Source organism: Peromyscus maniculatus, chromosome 8 (genome assembly GCF_049852395.1).
Source record: "Peromyscus maniculatus bairdii isolate BWxNUB_F1_BW_parent chromosome 8, HU_Pman_BW_mat_3.1, whole genome shotgun sequence".
NCBI classification, from domain to species: Eukaryota; Metazoa; Chordata; class Mammalia; order Rodentia; family Cricetidae; genus Peromyscus; species Peromyscus maniculatus.
The window spans coordinates 70,768,069-70,787,599 of NC_134859.1; the positions used below are offsets into that span (position 1 = coordinate 70,768,069).

At 46.9% G+C, this 19,531-nt stretch overlaps 1 protein-coding gene, 1 long non-coding RNA gene and 1 other non-coding gene across 14 annotated transcripts in view; 2 read left to right on the forward strand and 1 right to left on the reverse strand.

Moving 5' to 3' along the window:
- Synrg (synergin gamma) overlaps positions 1–17,251 on the forward strand; it is an 87,554-nt gene extending 70,303 nt beyond the window's left edge. For 6 of the 11 annotated variants that reach the window (XM_076543047.1, XM_076543050.1, XM_076543054.1 and 3 more), the window contains 4 exons: positions 1,134–1,282; positions 11,678–11,788; positions 12,147–12,182; positions 13,290–17,251. In XM_076543047.1, the coding sequence (XP_076399162.1) occupies positions 1,134–1,282; positions 11,678–11,788; positions 12,147–12,182; positions 13,290–13,421 (428 nt within the window). In that variant the 3' untranslated portion in view covers positions 13,422–17,251. The remainder of the gene's footprint in view (positions 1–1,133; positions 1,283–11,677; positions 11,789–12,146; positions 12,183–13,289) is intronic. The other 5 variants (XM_076543049.1, XM_076543052.1, XM_076543056.1 and 2 more) reach the window with 1 other exon arrangement.
- LOC121831395 (uncharacterized) lies at positions 4,697–15,370 on the reverse strand. Of its 2 annotated transcripts, none has more exons than XR_013041817.1 (3): positions 15,243–15,370; positions 12,205–12,435; positions 4,697–5,298 (listed from the first exon to the last, which is right to left on the reverse strand). It is a non-coding gene; the product is annotated as an uncharacterized LOC121831395 (long non-coding RNA). The 2 variants fall into 2 exon arrangements; XR_013041816.1 differs by having other exon boundaries at positions 4,980–5,295.
- LOC121831833 (U6 spliceosomal RNA) lies at positions 14,869–14,975 on the forward strand. Its single transcript, XR_006075438.1, has one exon. It is a non-coding gene; the product is annotated as a U6 spliceosomal RNA (small nuclear RNA).
- Positions 17,252–19,531: the final 2,280 nt, after the last annotated feature.

Consider the following 19,531-nt stretch of genomic DNA (forward strand, 5'->3'; position numbering starts at 1 on the left):
TGCTATGTAGACCAGGCTGGCCTCAAACTGAGATGTGTCTCTGCCTCCTCCCAAGAGCTGGGATTAAAGGTGTGCACCACCAGACCTGGCAATAAACGTAATTTTAAAAATTGAAATTTATGGCACATAGAAGCCTAACAATGTGTTTTTTTAAAAGGATTCATCATGGATTACTCTGCCATGACATTAGCATTTAGATTCTTTAAAGCTCTATGTCCATTTTCAGCCGGTTAATGGGATTTCCCTGACTCAGCCAGAACCTCATAAAGAAATCTGAGCTAAACAGCCCAGTAGCTCGCACAGTGTCTGCTGCTCAAAAACCCCTGTTATGAGCCTTGTGCAGCGCTCACATGTGCCATCCTCTCCCTGGTCCTTTGAAGAGCTGCTGCTACTGTCTTAACTCGAGGCACAGGGAGCTTCATAACTTGCCCCAGCATACATGGCTGGTAAGAGATGGAGCAGGGATCTGAGCTCATAGTGTATAGCTCTGGAATCTGTGTTTCTACTTAAAAGACTCCAGCAGCATTGGGTAGCACAGTGGTCTGGTGATGGCCACAGTGAAGGCCTGGTGATGTGTCTTGTGACCATCTTAGACGAGGAGGTGCTCAGCACCCCTTCTTGTTGGGAGGGTTTGGCCTGATTGAAGACCACAGGAGCAGAACTGTCTGATCGGGGAGGCTCGCACCTTGTGGTGGTGTGAATGAGAATGACCCCCATAGACTCATAGGTTTGAATACTTGGTCCCCAGTTTGTGGAACTGTTTGGAAAGGATTAGGGGGTGTGGCCTTAATGTAAGAGGTGGTGGTGGGGAGGGGGGTGCTTTGGGGCTTCAGAAGCCTCCTGCCGTTCCCATTGGGCTTCTCTGCCTCCAGCTTGCAGTATGAGAGATGAGCTCTCGGCTGTTCCCACCGCCATGCCTTCACACTGCAGTTATGGAGTGTAGATCCATAAGCCCAATGAAGCCCTTTTCCCTAAGTTGCCTTGGTCGTGGTGTTTTATCGAGGCAACAGGAAGGTAACCAGCACATGTCTGCACTCACAGCCCTGTCTCTGTGCCCCTCCTAATCAGTCATCAGCAAGCACTGCTTTGTCCTGCCTGCTTCTCCCACGCCTCACTCTCTCCTCTCCTACCAGGCGTCGTGGAAGTGTACCGAGTCACCAGGCGTGTGGAGCTGGGGATAAAAGCCACTGCTGTGTGCAGTGAGAAACTCCAGCAGTTGCTGAAGGACATCGATAAAGTGTGGAACAACCTGATTGGCTTCATGTCACTTGCCACGCTCACAGTAAGCCTGCTGCTTCTCTTTCCAGAAACCTGTTTGGAAGCAGAGAATATATTCTTACGATGCACTTGTTAGAGAATGAGCATGCCAGCTGGACTGCCTTGTGCTGATGGAGGTCTGAGATAGCAGTCTCAGACTGGCCTAGGGGTTCCAGGGCCCACTGGAACTTGGCAAAATAGAAGTATACCAAAAAGTCTTTATCTGTAGTTCTTAATTTGTGTATTTGTGTTTGTGTGTGTGTGAGACACACACACACACACACACAGAGTATATATGTGTGTGTGAGAGAGTGTGGTGTGAGAGAGAGAGACACACACACATACACACACACAGTACATATGTATATGGGAGAGAGAGTGTGGGTATGTGTCTGGGTGTGCACATGCCATAATGTGTGTGTGAAGGTCAGAGGACAACCATGGATGTCTGTTCTCACTTTCTGTCTTGTGTGAGACAGGGTCTCTGTTGTCAGCCTCTGCCCACTAGATTGGATGGGCCACAAGCTTCTGGAGGGTCTCTCTGCCTTCATAGCACTAGGAGTATAGACACATGGCTTCTTTCCCACCCCTGCTTTATAGAGGTTCTGGGAAGTTGACTTCATGTCCCCACGCTTGCACAGCAAACGCTTTGCCCACTGAACTGTCTCCCAGCACCAACCACTGTTAATTCTTACAGTGCAAGTTTTACCAAAAAGTAATGATTTGAGTTCATCCCTTTGCACTTGACTTATTTATGCTCCCTAGTGTCCTTTAGAAAGCTGTGTGGTGCAGATTGTGGTAGTGCACACCTTTGGTCCCAGCACTTGGAAAGCAGACGGGTCTCTGTGAGTTCGAGGACATCCTAGTTTAGAGTTCAGGACAGGCTCCAAAGCTACACAGAGAAACGCTGTCTCCAAACAAACAAACAAACAAACAAACAAAGCAGGTTGTGTGGTAGACCTGCTGTCTACCATGTTGCTGCCCTACAGTCCATTCACCACTGTTATTACTTTTATTTGATTCATTTTTTCCATGTTATGAATAGCTCTACTGTGAATAAGCAGATGACTAGCTCCCCTCTGGGTTTTACAATCTCTCAGAGTGTATGAAGAAGGAAGGCCAGAAAGCACACATGCATGCAACCTGCATGGCTGCTGCAACACTTCCCAGGTAGTATTTAAGGCCTTGCTGTACTCTAAAATGATAACTTACTGGTCCTGTTTCCACCTTCTATAAGCTAATCGCTTCTTTGGACCATTTCAGTATTCTCTCGGTGGAATACAGCTGTTGACATGTTTCTAGTCATAATATGTATCCTAGTAAGTGTACCAGTTTGTTTCCTGTGTGATTATTCTCTCTTCTCACACTTCACTGGGCAGGACCTTTATGTTTAACTGTTCAAACCCAGTCCGTCAGTCCCTGATGGAGTCCTGTATTCACAGCAGTCGGGACTGGATACATGCTGCTCTCCTCCGGTTAACCTGTGACCCTCTGACCAGGGCTGCAGCTCTGCAGAAGGGAGGACTTCTTAATGCTCTCAGCCGCCAGCCGCCGGTGACAGCCAGCTGTCCCATTGCGTCCTAAACAGCAGGTCTCACTGTTGTTCCGTTGCTTCTGGTTCTACTTTATTAAGTTCTTTTTTTTTTTTTAAGAGATTTATTTATTTATTATGTATACAACATTTTGTCTCCATGTATGCCTGCAGACCAGGAGAGGGCACCAGATTTCATTATAGATGGCTGTGAGCCATCATGAGGTTGCTGGGAATTGAACTCAGGACCTCTGGAAGAACAGCCAGTGTTCTTAACCTCAGGGCCATCTCTCTAGCCCCTTTATTAAGTTCTTAAAGTTTAAGGGGCTGGAGGGATGGCTTCTGAGAGCCGCATGCTCATTTGTTTGGTTTGGTTTTTGTTTTTTCTTTGGTGGTGCTAGGGCTGGACCTCAAGACTCATGAAGTCCAGACAAGTTACCTGCTATTGAGCCATACACCCTACCTGGTTCTTTCCTTCTCTTTCTTTCAAAAGCCCTTATCAATCTGTTCTTTGTGCCACTACACCAAGCTGTTCTCTGTAAACTGTAAAGCTGGCTGTATCATTTAAATCCCATTTAAAATCCTTCAGTGGGCTGGGTATGGTAGCGCACGCCTTTAGACAGCACTCAGGAGGCAGAGGCAGGAGGATCTCTGTGAGTTCGAGGCCAGCCTGGTCTACAGAGTGAGTTCCAGAACAGCCAGGACTACACAGTGAAACCCTGTCTCGAAAAACAAACAAACAAAAAACAAGTGTGTGTGTGTGTGTGTGTGTGTGTGTGTGTGTGTGTGTGTGTGTATTCCTGGAGAGGGTCTCCATGGTCTTCAGGACCTCAGCCAAACTTTTTAGCTCAGTGTAGAGCTTTCCTGTTACTGAACTAGGCTGCTTTCTGAGTTCTGCATCGTTTTCCCCAGAAGGCTTCCCAGCGCACTTGATTGGTGTGAATCAGAGTCCCTTCCCATGTGAGTGTCTTTAGCCCATTTCTCCCTCACGTCCCATAGTGCTTACCTCACTAGTTACTTTCCTTGTTATAACAAAATACCTCATTGAAACAACTTGAAGAAGGGTTTCTTTGGCAGCCAGTTCCCAGAGCCGGCCATCCTGGCAGAGAAGGCGTGGTGGTGTGAGCTCCTCTAGCTATTGTGGGAGCTCCAGACAGCTGATCTCATTGTGTCTGTAGACAGGGAATGAAATGGTCATCTGTGGAGACTGGTCCTCCCCTTTTCTCTCTCTTGTGTTCCAGCTGAGTTCCATGGTTCACTGTGTTCAGAGCATAATAAACTTGATAGTCAGGAGGAGTTTGCTAGCAAGAATACCAGAAAGGATTGCTTCTGTTCACCTTCCGGGCTCCCTGTAAGCCCAGCACTTCAGATGTAGCCCTGTAAAAGCGAGTGCATCAGAGGGCTCACACGTCCAGAACCACTGTTCTGCTAATGCTGCCTCTAAGCCAACTTTTCCCGTTGTTCTAAATGTACAGCCACAGAAGGAAGCCAGCAAGTGCAGAGCATTGTTCCTTAAAAAGAAAAATGGGAAACCACCTGAAAGCCCTAATCTAGAGAGTGAGTGAAGTAACCTGTGGTGGCCTTCTTTCGAGGTGGTGTGGGCATTTTGTCAGGGAGCACTCTCCAGATAACAGGACCATCTCCACACGGCTGGGAGGAGGCTGCCAACATGGTGATTGGGTTGTGCGTAGTGATAAAATCCTGTGTCTATAAGTATTCTCTGCCTTTCTTGACTATATTTTTTTGGGGGGAGGAGGGGAGTTGAGACAGGGTTTCTCTGTGTAGTTTTGGTGCTTGTCCTGGATCTCGCTCTGTAGACCAGGCTGGCCTCAAACTCACAGAAATCCACCTGGCTCTGCCTCCCCAGTGCTGGGATTAAAGGCGTGCGCCACCACCGCCCTCCTCAACTATCTTTAATGAATATTTATTGCATTTGTAATGGGAAATACATTTTCCCTCTGGTAGAGAATTCTCATTGCCTTCACACACTTGAACCCTTTCCCAAAAACCTTGTTGGTGTCGTGGCCACGCCTCAGTCGTTCTGATGGGTTATCCGGTGGCTGAACTGTATGGTAGGGTCTTTAGCTGCATTAAATCTACACAGCGACTGGACAGCTTCACTCTGCCGCCGTCCTGTCCTGAAGCAGGCAAGGACCAGAGGCATCCTCCGGCATGCTCTGTGCTCCATCCTACCCTGAGAAAGTGAGTTAGGGGAAACCGAAGGTGTACAAAGGCCGTTGCTAGGGAGTAGATTGGCAGAGCCTAAGGTTAATGAGAAGAGCAGCAGGAGCTTGTCCTGGCGGACTGTCAACCTGAAGTCAAGTCACTTTCTCTGACTTCCCCCTCGGTTTATGCCCAGGACGGTAGAGCAATTACAGGCCTCCCACTTTGTGTTTAGATCCGAAGGTCCCTTGTTTTGGTGGCAGTCAGCTCTCACTGTGCTGAACGCTTTGCAAACTAGATCTCCAGCCTTCCTCCAGTCGGCGTCCAGCCCTCCTCTTCTGGTGCTGCTGGAGAAAGTGGACTAGGGTTAGAAAGCATCTTTCCTTGCCCTGAGCTCTTAGAAAACGCCACTGAAGCCCAGGTACATCGGCCAAGCTCGTCAGGTATTTGTCCAGCTAGGGTGAAGCACAGCCAGGATGTGCCTGGCCCGGATGCTGACCTGTGGTCACTGTGTGAAGTAGCAGCTGACACTGGGGGCAGCAGAAGCCATTTTCCTCCGGGTACATCTGCCCCAGCTCCCAGGCTCCTGGGCTCTGCCACTGTTCATGAAAAGGACTTGCCTTCTAGGCTCTGTCTGTCACTCCAGGCCGCTTTTGAGTTCACACACAACAAAATGCCAAAACCTTAGTGAGTTTTGTGACTTTCCCCATCTGTATCACATGTGCCCTGTAAACTGTGGACTATTTCACCCTCCCAGACAGCTTCCTTATGCACCTTCCCAGTCCCTGCCTCGCTGCAGGTTTTCACACCAAGCATCGCTTTTGTCCAGACCTTTTCAAAGAAGCCATGGGATTTGGTTTTGTAACTTTGAAGGAAGTTTGTTACCTATTTACCTAGAATGTTCTGCTCTAACTTACTGAGCAGGGCCAAGATGTTAGGTAAATGGAGAAGAGGCTTCACATTCATGCCTTCTCCCAGTAGCCATATCTAGACTTACGAGGGTAACTGGCCTGGCTTTTCAGGCACACACAATGGCACAGAGATTCTTTTTTTTTTTTTTTTTTTTTTTTAAAGGCCAAATGCCGTTTATTGAAGGAGGGAGAAGGTCTTTAATACAGGCTTACAGCACAATGGGAGAACCCTGGAGGGCAGAAGTTCACTACTGATGTTTTACAATCTTGCATCTAAGCGGCACAGAGATTCTTATCTCACCTCCGACATGCTAGGATACATGCAGAGTGTACATGATGAATACTGCGTCTTCACTTACAAATTAGCCATGTTCTTCAGTTATAATTGTTTTTCTTTGCCAGGGTAGCTGTGACAGAGCAATGATGGTCCTCTGTTCAGATACTTTTCTAGGTTACACCATACCATTTCCTCTTGAGAGTTTATAAACTCAGTCTATAAACCTTAACTTGAATTACCCATTGCATGAGGAATAGCATATATCTCACAGAAATGTAAGATGGGAGTTGTCATGAATGAGTCTTTCCTGTAACAGAACTGACAAAGTCATATAATGTCAATAGTCATATAATGTCAATAGCATAAAACCTAACATCTGAATACTTGAGTCCAGCTGTAACAACTCTGAACACCAGGCGACCCTGGATGAGATGCTCAGAGCCAGAGAGAGGCAGGCGTGAGGTGGTACTGAAGCCTTAAACTCTTAGCACCTCTCTTTGATTTGGAGTAAATGAGCTCCTTAAGGGACCACATCACCATTCAGAGGCTCATTGTTGTTAATATGACTACCAATACTGATGGCCACCATTCATGTTTGCAGCTAGGACACTATGGTGGTCTGAATGGAAATGGCCCCATAGGCCCATAGGGAGTGGCACTATTAGGAGGAGTGGCCTTGGACTGGTGTGGCCTTGTTGGAGAAAATGTGTCACTGAGGGTTGGGTTTTGAGATTTTAAATGCTCAAGCCAGGCTGTGTCTCTCTCTTGCTGTTGTCTGCTGGTCCTAATACAGAACCCTGAGCTCCCTCTCCAGCACCAAGTCTGCCTGTGTGCTGCCATATTTCCCACTGTGACAATGGACTAAACCTCTGAACCTGTAAGCCAGCCCCATTAAATGTTTCCTTTATAAGAGTTGTCATGGTCCTGGTGTCTCTTCACAGCAATAGAACATTAACTAAGACAGACCTGCTTCACATTATTCCACATTCTTCACATTCATTCTCACTTAGTCCTGGTAATAACCATATGAGGTCAGTATCATCTCCATTTCTTTTAAAAATATCTGTATATACGTATGTATGTATGTATGTATGTATGTATGTGTGGATGGATGGATGGATGGATGGATGGATGTGGGGGGGACATGCATGCCATGGTGTGCACATGGAAGTCAGGGACGGTTTTAGGAGTCGGTTTTCATCCTCTCCCTTGCTGAGGCAGGGTCTCTTATTCTACTACTGCACTCCAGGCCAGCTGGCCAGCAAGCTTCTAGTAGTGTCTCCTGACTCTGCCTCTCACCTCACTACAGGAGTGCTGGGAATAAGGCGTTCTCCACTACATTGAGCCTTTGGTGGGTCCCAGGGGTTAAATGCAAGTAGTCATTACATAAGATGAACACTTGTACCTGAGGAGCCTTCTCACTGGCCCATAATAGGGGGAAGAAATCAGGGCTGAGACACATCAAAATTTAACTGAAACTATAAAAATCTAGGTTTTGAATCTATATCATCATTTTAGAGTCTTGTAATTTCTAACTTTCAGTAGACCCGGCCGCACTGGAGCCAGGGGTCACTCAGTGGTAGACAGTGTGTTTGCTCTTGTGTCTTGTTCTGTTTTTGAGAGAGTGCTTAGTGTGCTTGCAGCCTTGGTTAGATATGTTCCCCAGCTCTCCACAAACAAACAATAAACCGCCAGCTCTGTCTTTCCACCTAAAGATGCCCCGTGTGTAGTGTACATCACAGTGGGCGTGCCTGGGCAAAGCACAGTCTCTACTCTAAAATGGGACTTAATATTTTATTAAGCTGAATATTACAGGGCTGGAGAGATGGCTCAGTGGTTAAGAGCTCTGGCTGCTCTTTCAGAGAGGACCCAGGTTCAGATCCCAGCACCCACATGGCAGCTCACAGCTGTGTAACTCCAGTTCCAGAGGGTCTAACACCCTCCCACAGGCACACATGCAGGCAAAATACCAATACACATAAAATTAATAAATAAGTAATTTTTTTTTTTAAGCTGGATGTTACGTAGCAAAACCTTTAATGCTCTGGGTGACTGTGGACTGAAACTCCCTCTTGTGGTAGAAGCAGGTGTTTCTCTAGCAGGAAAAGCTGTCTACTTCAGTGACTTGTGGATGCTCTGATGGCCCTGAGTGAAGGTCAGCCAAACTTTTATCTTGTGGATCTGTTGGATCAAAGGAACAGTTCAGCCCCGGGAACAAAATTTTGGCATATAAAACCTAATAAAGGAAAAAGGACTTTTTCTCCAGCTTTGTGGCCAACTAGAAGCCATACACGCATGCCATTTGAGTCCATTGTCCCTTGGTAATTCCTCCCAGCGTGGTGACTTTCAGAGTGCTTACTTCCTTAATGCTGCAGAATATCAAGAGAACAGTGTGCTTCGCTGACAGCCTGCCTCTCCCCACCCCTGCCCATCCTGTAAGCACCATACCTGAGAGACAGCGTCTTTACTGTGTCCTCAGCTGACAAATGGCACTCTCAAACATGCCAGGTGACCCTAGAACCTAGTTTACCTTATATGACAATTAGAACTTCAGAGGTGGGCAGGGCAGCAGTGGCTCATGCCTTTAATCCCAGCACTCGGGAGGCAGAGCCAGGCGGATCTCTGTGAGTTGGAGGCCAGCCTGGTCTACAGAGCAAGATCCAGGACAGGCTCCAAAGCTACACAGAGAAACCCTGTCTCAAAAAACAACAACAAAAAAGACAGCGTTTCTCTGTGAATCCCTAGCTGTTCTGGAACTTGCTCTGTCGACCAGGCTAGCCTTGAACTCAGCGATCCACCTGCCTCTACCTCCTGAGTGCTGGGATTAAAGGTGTGTACCAAACCATTGCCTGCCTAGGAGAGCTAATTCTATCATTTGGAAGATTAACTTAATCACAGGTTAGTTTATGCAAAGCCTACGGTTCTGGCAGATTACATTGTGCCCTTTTCATTTGCTTTCCTGTGTGCCCCATACACAGATATTGACGGGCTTTTATTAATTCAGGCCTCATAGTTTTCTCATTTTCTTGTTATTTCTCCATTAGTCCCTGATGTGGTAACAAGATGTTAAACTGTCCTTGATCCTCAGAACTGAAGGAGTTATTTGGTGCTAAAGCCAGAACAATCTTGGATAAATGCAGCCAAGAGGGTGGTTGGTCAACCTAGTCTTGGTCAGCCTAGAGTAGTGGTTCTGGATGGTATAATCACCAGATAGTTCTGCTGCTGCTGCTGCTGCTGGGCAGCTCCTCCCAGCTCTATGTTCAGTGCTGTCACTCAGCAAGCTTGAGAGTCAGCCAGGATGGGGTGTTTATAATATGGAATTCAGCAAATGTTCCCCGGAGCTTGGCTTGTTGTTTTACTGGCAGTTTACAAGGGCCTGAGAAGATGCTGAGGGTGCCGACCTCAGATGTGTCAAGCTGAGGCCTGGGAGCAGCACCAAAGCCAAGGAAATGAGCCTGTGGCCCGCAGTCACTCAAGTCTTCGACCAGTGAAGTTTTCAGAATATTCTTGTTGTTTCAGTTTAGTGATGAGTCTGGTCAGGACCTGGGGGATGGCACAGTGTTTAAGAGCACGGACTGCTCTTGCAGAGGACCAGGGTTCGATTCCCAGCACCCACATGGCCGCTCACAACCATCTGTAACTCCACTTCCAGGGGATCTGACACCCTCTTCTGGTGTCCATGGACTCTGCCTGCATGTGGTGCACAGAAATACAGGCAGACAAAACACCCATGCACATAGAAATTATTAAAAATTTAAATCATCACATTCATGCCAGTATTGTACTTACTTGTGAAAACAAAAGTTGACTATGAATCCAAAGGATGGGCAAAAATGAAAAAAATATGTTCTGTGAAAATCGTTTGACAGTTTGAAATTGACAGTGAGGTGAACATATCTGCTGCTGTTTTTGGCTTATAAGGAGTTTTGTTTGTTGTTTGGTTTGGTTTTTTAGTTTATTTTATGTGCATGTGTGTTTTGCCTGAATGTATGTCTGTGTAAGGGTGTCAGATCCTCTGGAACTAGCGCTACAGAGAGTTGTGAGCTGCCATGTGGGTGCTGGGAATTGAACCCAGGTCTACTGGAAGAGCAGTCAGGGCTCTTAACCACTGAGCCAGCTCTTCACCTCCTGGTTTTGGTTCTTTAAGACAGGTTCTCACTATGTAGGCCTGGCTTGCCTGGAACTTACTATATAAGCCAGGCTGGCCTCCAAGTCTCTGAGACCTGCCTGCCTCTGCCCCTCCGAATACTGTGATTAAGGTCCTGTGCCACAAGGACTTTAAGGCCTGGAAAATATTCAGAATATTTTCGTCCCTGCCTAAAGTTCACTGAAGCTCTTTCAGAGTCAATCCTTGATCTGATTCCAAAAGGAATCAACCTGATATCCCTAGCCAGAGATTCCTCTGTTTTAATACTTTATAAACATGAAGTGATATCAGCTGTTAGCATTCTTGTGTCTGGTTTGCTTAGTAGCATAATATTGAAATGCAGTCATAGTGATCAAATGTCACCTTGCTCCCTGGCTGAGTAGTAAGTCGTCTGTTGTATTAATACATCACAACTTATTTATCCATCTTCTTATTACTAGACACATTGTTGGTGCCAGACTTGGCTAATATGGATACAGTTGCTATGAATGCTTTTTTTGGAACAAGATTTGTTGACATATATTTTCATATAATAATATAATATTTTCATATTATAACATATAATATAAGCATATCACTTAGCACCAGCATAAGCCTGCCTCTTGCTGCTGACTTTCAGGTCTCACTCTTAGCATTAGCTGGGCTATACAACCCCACACACACACCTGCACTTCTGGCCTTGGCAGCTGCCACTCAGCCTGAACCAAGCTATGCCCTCTTCTGTCCTTGAGAGCTTAAAGTGAATCTTCTCAGCTGCCCAAGCCTCCCTCCTTTACATCCTGCACATGCTCGTGCCTGTAGCTCCTCCCCCCTTCTCAGCCCTTCCCCTCCTGCCTCACTCCTTCCGTTCCTTTCTGGTTCTTTGGTGTTCTAGCCTCATCTCCTCCCCCTCTCCTTGGCTTGGCTCCCACCCTCGATTTCTTCTCTTAGCTGGAATTTGCTTAGATGTCTTTGCTTTGTGCTGCTTGTCTGTGAGATATCCTTCCTCTCTTCCTGCCACTCCCGACCCATCACCCCATCACCCCATGACCCATCACCTTCAATAGTCTCATCAATACCCAGGCAGGATGATCTGAGCTCCAGGAAGCATTCTCCTGGCTAAGTGCCCCTGCTGAGTGTCTGGACACTCAGTGCTTATCCCAAAGTAAGTACTGTAGCACTAATGACCTTGCATTACTTGATACCCCCGGCTCCACCCTAGACGACGAGGTCCCCGAGGCTAGGAGGTGGTTTTTCTTCCCACTGGCATCGCTAGCACCGAGAACATAGCAGCTACTTGGCAGATTCAGGAAACTAAGCACTTGTGTTATTAGCTGACTTAATTTTACAGTTGACCTACACAGCGTTTGAAATTACTATGTCCTTACCCATCTTTACCTGTTCATCCTCAGCCAGATGAAAACTCCCTGGATTTTTCCTCCTGTATGTTACGGCCTGGGATTAAAAACGCTCAGGAGCTGGCTTGTGGGGTGTGTCTCTTAAATGTGGACTCCAGGAGCCGGGTAAGTCCTCACCTTCCCCCTTCAAGGGTAAGGTTCCTCCCTGACGTGACCTGGGGAACAGCCATATGAGCCCACTTTACAACAAGCTCTGTGGCCAGAGGTAGGGATTTTGAAGTCTAGAAAGTCCCGTAGAAGCAGATGTGTTTTTTCTACAGGACAGTGGAGAAGGTGCTGAGGGAGTGGACAGAGTCCTTCCCTCCCTCTTGGGCATGCAGTTCACAGGGTCTCCTCAGCACTCCATGAACAGGGGATGGGGAGAAAATGGCAAGCCACGTGGCTTTACCGGGAGGCAAGAGGCCTGTTTCAGGGACTTTTTTTTTTTTTTTTTTTTGACCTTATGGTTTCAACATTATTTCAGAAAGAAGAGAAGCCCGCAGAAGAACAGCCTAAAAAAGTATGGGCCAGTTACAGGTTACCTTAGCGTCTCCATCTCAGTCTTGTGTGTTGAGAGGTCAACAGACAATTCTGTGGCCGTCCTGGACTGTGCCAATCGTGAATCCTCCACTGACTCATTTTTGTCCCCATAACGTTTGATCAAATCAACTAACGTGTCTGTGTGGAGCTGCCGCTGTCCTGTTTGCATGCCTGTCGCTGCCAATCAGCTTCCGGTGCTGTCATTATCCTTCTCTGCCACACACCAGCACCTTCTGGAAGATGAGAAGGTGTAGTGACACCGGATTTAGAGGATGGCAGACAAAAACAGATCATTCGGGTTTTAGGATTTTGTCTGTGGTGTTTAAGACAACCAGCTGCAGAATGTCACCTGCTGTGGGTAACCGGAGCTGCAGAGGAGGGGGCTGTTGTATGTCCACTCAGGTGTCAGCTCCCAGTGGCATTAGAACTCAGTGTTCTCAACCTTCCTAATGCCGTGACCTTTTAATACAGCTACTCATGTTGTGGTGATCCCCAACCATAAAATTATTTTGTTGCTACTTCATAACTCTAATTTTGGTAATGTTATGAATCATAACGTAAATATTCGATATGTGACACTAGAGTGGGTCATGGCCCACAGGGTGAGAACCATGGCGTTAGACCATAAGAGTTACTGTCCGTTGATTTCTAGCTCTTTTCAATGTTTTCAGTCCTGATAGGACTATAGTCAGCCATGGAACTCTAAGGGTTCACATGTTACAGTAATGGCAGCCTCCAGGGAGGGTGGCCCTTACAGTGAGGGACCCAATTACCCACAGCCCTTGGCTATTTTAGTTCCTGTGTCCTGCTCATTCCTCTCTCCTGTAACCTCTGTCTGCCTTTTCTGTGAAGATTGGGCCCTTTGCTGAAACTAGGTTGAATGGTACTGATTTTATACCTTTAATTGGCAGTAAAAAAAAATAAATAAGACTTTCCTACTTGAACCCTATAGCCGCCTGCTCAGCTTTTGTCTGTGTGTGCCCTTCGGGCCTCAGCCTCTGGGACACCTGGGGATGGCCTGTGGTGGCTGCTGGCAAGCTCTTCCATGCAGGGAGAACCTGACTTGACCCATATCTATTTCTGGCAGGCATTCAACTCGGAAACAGACAGTTTCAAGCTGGCCTATGGAGGACACCAGTACCACGCCAGCTGTGCCAACTTCTGGATCAACTGTGTTGAGCCCAAGCCTCCCGGCCTCCTCCTGCCGGATCTGCTCTGAGAAGCTGCTCAGTGAAGCTCCAGCTGAGTTCTGGTTGTTCCTGTCACATAACGTGGGGTGACTGGGACCAATAAACAGAATGCAGGAACTGCAAAGGTCCCTTCCATCCATCTCTTTGAAGCATTCCCCAAGAGGTGGGGTGGAAAAACTGTGTCGGAGGTTCCCATCAGACAGCCTTCGACCACCGCTTCCCCAGCCCTTTGAGACTTGAGGTAAACTGCACACGGCACCGGACGCTTGTTTGCTGCTCTCCTCTGGCTTTGTTGACGGTGGTGTTGGTTTGATTTTAAGGATAGGATCTTGATGCATGCCCCTAGCTGACCTTGAATTTGTAGCAATCCTCCTGTCTCTGCCTCCCAAGTGCTGGATCACAGGCATGTGCCCCCCGTACCCTATTTCTCTTATTCTCTTAAGATAATTTAAAATGTAGACCACAGTTTTCTGTAAAGAGTAATCTGCTGCTGAAATGTGAAAAATTAACAACAGAAGGAAAAGAAGTTATCCTAGGACTAGGATCTGCAAGTTTGTCTCCAGCCAACGATCGTTTCTGTCTCCAACACGAGGGTCCCATGAAGCAGGACACAGTTCTCTGCATTTAGCTTGTAAATACTTGAAATGAATAAAAGGGGGTTGTGATTAAACTGACACTCTGTACTGTCTCCACTGGACAGTGGCAGGCAGGGAGGGCACAGCTCCCCACTCATGTCAGGCCCACCCTCCTCCCCTTCCTTGAAACTCAGCTCTCAAGAGATGCTCCCCACTTGGACAGGGCCCAGAGCCTGTGTCCAGATGCACAGCCTTCTCCTTGGAGCCCTGACCGAGATCCTGCCGTTTTGCCTCTATATCAAGACTGGCACAAAGCATGGTGTTTTTCCTCCAGACAAAATCTGTAACAGCCGCGGAATGGAATCTCTTCATAGTGACCTCTCTCCACATTCCCAAAGATGACTGCATTGGGGCCAGCAGTGCTGGACTTTGCAGGACTTCAGGAGAGACCTGAGAATGAACCAGGGTGAGAGTGGAGTTCTAGGCCAAGTCAGTGGTTCTCAACCTTCCTAAAGCTTGGTTCGACCTTTAACACAGCTCCTCATGCTGTGGTGACCCCCAACCATACAGTTATTTTCATCGCTACTTCATAAGTGCAAGTTTGCTACTGTTGTGAATCATAATGTAAATATCTGATATGTGACCCCCGGGAAAGTGTCATTTGATAACACCCCCCCCCCCCGGGGAGGGGGGGGAGGGGGGGTGTGACCCACCAGTTGAGAACCACTGGCCTAGTGAGAGGAACAGTAAGGTGTGTGTGTATGCACGTGTGTGTGCATGGGTTAGAGAAACGTACCTCAGATGTAGCTGAGGAAAGCGGTTAGCAACAGTGCTGAATTTTCAAATGAAAAACCTCACTCTGGTGTAGGAATTTGTCATGTAAACAAAAATGCATAAAACTGTGCTCACTTCGGCAGCACATATACTAAAATTGGAACTATACAGAGAAGATTGGCATGGCCCCTGCGCAAGGATGACACGCAAATTCGTGAAGCATTCCATATTTAAAAAAAAAATGCATAAAACTAAGAGGCCTGAAGCTTCAGTGGTTAAAAGGTGTTACTCCCAGGAAAAGCCAAGCAGTCTGGGTCAGCGCCTCTCCACTGGTTTTGTGCGTTGGGAAGGACTCAGGGCTTACATGCTTTGCGGACCTGATTTAGTTTCATTTGGAGATCTAAAATGCTGGCTTTAGTCTATCTCACTGCTGCTTCCACATAGTTCACCATTCCCCCTTCCAGGACAAAGCTTGGGATTCTGTGTTGTTCCGTCTTGTACCTTGTATATTTTCTCCAAGAGGTGGATCATTTTCAACTGTTGCTGTGGCTCAGAGTGTGGGGAGAAGAGCTGATGAACCCGTTTACTCATCTGTTCCAGATGATGTCATCTGACTACTGAACATCCAGACAGCCCTCTGCATTGTGACCACACGGCCCTCCCCTCCCGGGGGTTGGTGGAGTGCAGGGGCTCCGCACACACAGGTGGGCTGGTGTTCAGCAGGCTTTCCCAACGAAGGCCCCACCGGTATCTCACCATGGCCCAGAGGAGCAATGAGGCTCTCCAGGCTGTATTCTAGATTATTCCCTCATTAAACCAGGATTGACCTTAGCCAAAGAATGTTCCCAGTTTAGCTACATTTACACTGCTACATTTTTTGGAAATGCTATGTGAGGTATTGTCCTCACAGTAGCCTGTATCCATGACATCTTAGCTAGATTGTCCATGACCTGTTTAGCTAGATTGTCTCCACCCATAGATTTATTCAAGAATGCCTCAGTTAAAAGTCCTTACCGTAGCCGGGCAGTGGTGGCTCACGCCTTTAATCCCAGCATTTGGGAAGCAGAGGCAGGTGGGTCTCTGTGAGTTTGAGGACAGCCAGGGCCACACAGTGAAACCTTGTCTTGAAAACAAACAAACCAATTCCTTACCCTAAGGTTAGTTACTCCTTAGGAAGTGCCAGGGGAAAATTCAGTAGACATGGTCAAAAAGCCTTTACCGTGAAAAGTATTGGCTGTTTAATACTTCAGCTGTTTAGTTAGATACCTCCACCGGGGATTTGGGGGAGTGTAGAATGTTAGCTGGCTGATTTGCCTCGCATGCATGTGTGAAAATGACTCACGTTGCATTCAGCTTCACCTCAGCTCTTCTCTTGTTAGCCAAGAGCCCAGTGTCCTTGGAAACAGTAACCAAGGTTACTTATCTCCATGCGGTGCATTGTGTCAGGCGGCTTCTCCCACCACTTGAATGGCCGTTAATAAGCACTGCTCGGTTTGGGAGCTGTGCTTTGCCTTCCTGCTCCTGTGGGTTGGTGTGTGACCTGTGTCTGGACACGCTGGAGACAGAAGAGGCTCAAGACACGCTCGGATATTCTCTCTGCCTTCCTTTTCTGTCTCTGCTAGTTAGCATTCCATCTGGGATACACACATTTTTAAATTAACAGTTTGTGTTGCTGTGTACATATTTTGAGTGTTTGAGTTTTGCTTGTTTTTATTTTTGGTCATATTTCCTGTTTTTCTGGGTTGTTTTGTTTTTGTTTTTGTTTTTTTGAGACAGGGTTTCTCTGTGTAGTTTTGGTGCCTGTCCTGGATCTCACTCTGTAGACCAGGCTGGCCTCAAACTCATAGAGATCCTCCTGGCTCTGCCTCCTGAGTGCTGGGATTAAAGGCGTGCGCCACCACCGCCCGGCCTGTTTATCTATTTATGTGTCATCAAAAAGATTTCTTGAAAACAGAAATTGGAAATGCTTGCTTTGCACCAGGGGCTGCTCTGAGAATTCTCCTAAGTACCTTCGAGGTCAAACACCTTTTGTTAACAGTTAACGAATGGACTGTGACATTTCCGGACATTTGTCATAAACAAGGGGCCACTGGAGCCTGCTGTAGACATTCTGGCAGATGTCAGAATGCAGGGCGAGATGTATGTAGCCTGCGGTTTTATTTATTTATAATTCACCAAATAATATTGAAGAGCTCCCTCTTCCCAAAGTCAAACCCGGGAAACAGCTCATTGTTTGCTTTTTAAAAGCCACTTTACAAATACCTTTCTAACAAAGTAGCATTAGAAATATTGTACTTAGTTTCATTCTTTCTGTATTGAATATAGTGTAAGTGACTTAAAGAGCATCCCCTTGTGACCTCTCATGTGATAGCTGTGGCTGAGCTAACCTGATGAATGTCGCCAGCCCGTGAAACAGCTGTCTTGTGTGTGATGTGGAATGTGGTCCTGTATGTTAAAGGACGGTGTGCAGCCTTTCCCTCTGTCCACATTTTAATAAACAACCACTCTAACTGCTGTGTTTATGCACTGTAGAACTGGGTGTCTAAATCTACTCAGGCTCCTTCTGAAGCTGCCCCCTCTCTAACAGGAAACGCCCAGACTGCGGCCCTTCCCTTTGCTGGGTTAAGAGTCCACAGATGAGGTCACTAGAATGAACACAGAACACAGCACTCTGGGAGGCACTGGACTCCCAGGTGCTCAGGACACCTTGGTTACATCCCAGTGCTAATGTTTACCTGGATGCCTTTTGTGTGTGTGTGGGGGGGGGGGGGGGAGTGTGTTCCTGTGTCTGTGTGTTCCTGCCGAAGGATGGCCTGGAGTGTCATTCCCCAGGTGGGGAGGGAGCCAGGAGCAGAGTGAGAAGGAGAGGGAGAGACTTTAGAAAAGGGGTAGCAGGTGGGGAGGGAGAGATGGCCTGGAACTTAAGCAGGCCTAGCTGGCTGGTTAGAAGGCTCCAGGGATCCTGCTGCGTCCCCTCCCCAGCACTGAGGTTACAAGTGTGTGCCACCACCCCTGGGGGCATTTCTTCTTTCTTTCTTTATTTTATTATTATTATTATTATTATTATTATTATTATTATTATTATTATTATTTTGGTTTTTCGAGACAGGGTTTCTCTGTGTAGCTTTGCGCCTTTCCTGGAACTCACTTGGTAGCCCAGTCTGGCCTCGAACTCACAGAGATCCACCTGCCTCTGCCTCCTGAGTGCTGGGATTAAAGGTGCGCGCCGCCACCGCCCGGCTTATTTCTTCTTTATTTTTTCCCTTTTATTGAAATTAAAATTTTTTTCTTACGTAATATATCCTGATAATGGTTTTCCCTCCCTCTACTCCTCCCAGTTCCTCCCCATCCCCCCCTCATCCAGATCTACTTCTTTTCTATCTCTCATTAAAAAACAAACATGCTTCTAAGGGAAAATAATAAAATATAATGAAATAAAGCAAAACTAACACATCAGAGTTGGACAAGACAAACAGAAGGAAAAAGAGCCCGAGAGAAGACACAAGAATCAGAGACCCACTCATTCGCACACTCAGGAATCCATAAAAACACTAAACAGGAAACCATAATATGTATGCAGAGGACCTGGTGCAGACATATGCAGGCTGTGCATGCTGCCTCATTCTCTGTGAGTTCGTATGAGCTTTGCTCATGTTGATGTAGAGGGCCTTGTTTTCTTGGTGTCCTCCATTCCCTCTGGGTCTTACACTCTTTCTGTCTCCTCTTCCATGGGGTTCCCTGAGCCCTCCCTAGGTCCCTGGGCTTTCCAGTTTCTTGGTCACCCAGTGTTGGGTATATGTTCCATCTTGTGCAGTGGGCCTTAATTCAATATTGGTGAATCCCATGAGCTTTGAGCCACCATCGCCCTAGCATATCGTGCAGGCAGGACACCATTGTAGATCAAAGGGTTTGTGGCTGGCTTGGTGTTATACTTCTCTTTTGATAGTGTACCATGTGCCTTCCTGTACCGAAGATGCTAGAACGTAAGGATGAAGGCTCTACATAGGCAACAACTGACTTCTCCACGTTGAGTGAGTGGTGTAGGTGGTGTCTTCAGCAATGGGGCCTTGCTGTCAGTTTGTGAAGAGCAACTTAGAGTCTTGGCAACAGCCTGGGTGGTTTGGGGATTCCCATGGGACTCTTCGGTCAACAAGCAATGACATTTAACCCAGTCCTGGTACTGGAAACTTGATCTGGTGACGAGAGCTGTCCAGTTGGGACTTCTTCTCCCCCCTTTTTTTGATGATTTCATTTAGATCGCTTTTATGTATGTGCCTATTTTAGGAAGTTTCTACTGTACTAGGTTTCCATATTACCCCTCAAATGGCCCTTAATTTTAGCTGTCTCTCCCCATATCTCCTCCCTCTGTTCCCCTGCCCCTACTTGGTTCTCCTGTTCTAGCCCTCCCATCCATCCATAACTATTGTATTTCCCTTTCTTAACTAGATCTCTTTGTACCCACTAGTCCCTTACTCTATGCCTAGCCTCTGTGGTTCTATGGACTGTAGCTTGATTATCATTGACTTAACAACTAATATCCACATATAAATGAATACTTACCATATTTGTCTTTCTGGGTCTGGGTTACCTCACTAAGGATGATCTTTTTCAAGTTCCATCCATTACCTGTGAATTTCTTTCTTTCTTTTTTTTTTTTCCCAGAGACAAGGTTTCTCTGTATAACAGCTCTAGCTGTCCTGGAACTCGCTTTGTAGACCCGTCTGGCCTCAAACTCACAGAGATTCACTTGCCTCTGTCTCCCAGGTGCTGGGATTAAAGGCCTGTGCCAC